The sequence below is a fragment of the Mustela nigripes genome, chromosome 1 (assembly GCF_022355385.1).
Source record: "Mustela nigripes isolate SB6536 chromosome 1, MUSNIG.SB6536, whole genome shotgun sequence".
Taxonomy (NCBI): Eukaryota; Metazoa; Chordata; class Mammalia; order Carnivora; family Mustelidae; genus Mustela; species Mustela nigripes.
The window spans coordinates 240042043-240045189 of NC_081557.1; the positions used below are offsets into that span (position 1 = coordinate 240042043).

At 38.3% G+C, this 3147-nt stretch overlaps 1 protein-coding gene across 1 annotated transcript; it reads right to left on the minus strand.

The window, feature by feature from the left end:
• Window positions 1–1775: 1775 nt before the first annotated feature.
• Window positions 1776–2423, minus strand: LOC132015558 (large ribosomal subunit protein uL11-like). Its single transcript, XM_059396095.1, has 2 exons — window positions 2219–2423; window positions 1776–1825 (listed from the first exon to the last, which is right to left on the minus strand). The coding sequence occupies exons 1-2, from the start codon at window positions 2421–2423 to the stop codon at window positions 1776–1778; spliced, it is 255 nt and encodes an 84-aa protein (XP_059252078.1).
• Between the last annotated feature and the right edge of the window lie 724 nt (window positions 2424–3147).

The window sequence follows — 3147 nt, forward strand, 5'->3', positions numbered from 1 at the left end:
GAAAATACCTCTAATTCTTTTAATACATTTTTAGTACTATTTTTTAGAACAGTATTGGAATAACAGAAAAATTGAGAAGACAGTAAAGACATTCCTGTATACCCAACACCCAGTATACTTTTTTTTTTTAATTATTAACATATAATGTATTATTTGCCCCAGGGGTACAGGTCTGTGAATCAAGCTTACACAGCTCACAGTGTATACTCTATTATTAACACCTTACATTAGTATGGCATATTTACTGCAATTAATGAACCAATATTGACACACTACTATTAACTAAAGTGTGTAATTCATTCATAGTTGCTATGTTTTGACCTAATATCTTCTATCTTTTCCAGGATCTCATTCAGTATGTCATATTACATTTAATTGTCATGCCTCCTTAGGCTCCTATAGGTTGTGACATTTTCTCACTTTCCTTGCTTCTGATCAATCAGACAGTTTTAGAGATTGCTGGTGAGATATTTTGTAGGATTCTTTTCCATTGGAATTTTTCAGATGTTTTTCGCATTCTTAGACTTGGGCTATGGGATTTAGGGAGGAAGATCACAGATAGGAAGTGCTATTTTCATCACATTATATGAAAGATGTACACTAGCATCATGATTCATGACTACTGATGATAACTCTGGCTGAGGTAGTGTTTGTCAGATTTCTCCAATTTAAAGTTACTCTTTCCCTCACCTTCTACTTTTAGAATAGAAAATTCCAAAGTCATACACCTGACATGTACTAGTGGGGGAGTCAATGCCATGTCTGCCCTGGCCCCAAAGATTGGGTCAGGACAGACTCTTTGGAGTCTTTACTCTTTGGAAGAGCCACTCTCAATAATCCACATTTATGGAGTTGGGATTCATGCTGTCCCCCTATAGGGGAAAAGTATCTACATAATTATCTGGCATTCTTCTGCAAGATATATTGTTTCTTCTCCATTCATTAATTTGTTCAATTATTTTTATATATTGGTATAAACTCAGATACTAATTTTATATCTTGGATAATAATCTGAGTTTTTTTTTTTTTTTTTTTTTTTTTGCTCAAAATTTTCCAGTTTGGGCTACTGGGAACCTTTTAGTTGGCTCCTGTGTCCTTTTCACATACTCCCACATAACTCCAAAAATGTTTTGTATTTTTTATTTTTTGCTTGTTTTGTTTTTTAGTATGTTCTTACTTTCTGACATATCACACTTATCTTCTATAATTCCTTCTCCAGTCCTTGAATCAGCCATTTCTCCAAGGAGCTTCTGGTTCAGCATTAGAAATTAAGGTCTGTGCTCTTTGCTCCTGGGGTAGACCTCTCAGCTGAAAGCACAAAGAAACACATGTGTGTGTACTAACTTGTGTATATACACATGTGTATAAATATTTCTGTTTGCAACTATATGTGACATATTAAGCTAAGTTCTTACTGATGTCTCCAACTCCAGTCCATTACTATATGGATCATTCTAGTCTCTGTCCCTTGATTATTATAACACATTTTTTATTTGTTGTTGTAAAATAATCCTTTACTGAAATATTTTGCTTTACAGTTGTAACTAGCTGGGCAATCCACTGATGTCATCTGTGATATCATGAGGGTGGTAGTCATCACCATTGCAGCCCACGGACTGGGCAGTCCTCAGGATCTCTTTAATGGTTCCAGAGAGTTCTCTGGCTAAAGATTATTGCCACATTTGTTAGACAATGTTGACAATCTCATTAAAAGTATTTCCACTGCGTTTCATGTTTTTCCATTGCTTTCTGTCTCTTGGTGGTTCCTTGAAGGCTTAGATAATCAGGGCAGAGGCAGAAGGTACAACTTCAGTCTGGGCCTCTTCTGGAAGTATTCGGCAGCTAAATCCAGGGTTGAAAAGAAAAAGAAGGAGAAGGTTCTTGCTACTGTCACAAAACCAGTTGGTGGTGACAAGAACGGTGGTACCCGAGTGGTTAAACTGCGCAAAATGCCTAGGTATTATCCTACTGAAGACGTGCCTCGAAAGCTGTTGAGCCACGGCAAAAAACCTTTCAGTCAGCATGTGAGAAAACTGCGAGCTAGCATCACCCCTGGGACCATTTTGATCATCCTCACTGGGCGCCACAGAGGCAAGCGGGTAGTTTTCCTGAAGCAGCTGAGCAGTGGCTTGCTACTTGTGACTGGACCTCTGTCCCTCAACGATATGTGACATATTAAGCTAAGTTCTTACTGATGTCTCCAACTCCAGTCCATTACTATATGGATCATTCTGAATGGTCAGTTTCATTGTAATCCTCAGACCCTCCCCTTCACCAGTTGCCTTGGTGATGTCATCACCAACCTTTTTTGGAGTCAGACCCAGGGGGCCGATCTTCCAGACCAGGGCAGATGTGGCATTGACTTCCCTACCAGGGCATGTCGGGTATATAACTTTGATCTTGGGGTTGAACTTAGGCGGCATGGTAGAGGTGGCTGGTGTCAGACGAATCCAGACCCAGGATGACAACAGGCAGCAGCACCTGTGTCACCTCTTCTGTGCTGAAAGTTAATATTTGTAATACATTTTTTAATAGAACATGAGTTTAAAATTTTCTTAGTTGCTGACAATAAAGGTTAACATTTATTGATGGTTTACTATGTTTCAGGCATTGTCCTTAAGACTTTAATTGAATTCTCATTCAGTTAGAGAATGAACTTAGGCTGGGGATAGTAGACCCCCTCCTCCTTTTTTTCAAGTTTCATTTTGAACAACTTAATATTTACATTTTGAAATTTCATATTTATGAAGTGAAAGAAAGAAATTCATAGATGCTCAGTAACTTGGCCAACATCATGGAGTAGTGAGCGCAGTAGCCTGTATTCTCTGACTTCGGAACTTGTCCATACTATTGTGCAAACTAACTCCTGGCTTTCAGTCTTCCTTTGCTTCTTGTGGTGGGACTCCCTGGGATGCATACAGTTTTGGCACCTTAGGAAAACTGCCAGAGCTGAGACATTTATATGACCAAATGCATTAGAGATGCACAGTATTTTTACTGTTTCAGGGCAATGTCATCGCACATCCCCTACAACCAAGAGATTACAGAAGAGTTTAACACATTAAACTCAGAGAAGTATCTGTTTGTTTGCAACTTATTTTAATATAAAACTTTTTCTGACAGTTGCTATATTCTTTTAAAATATTG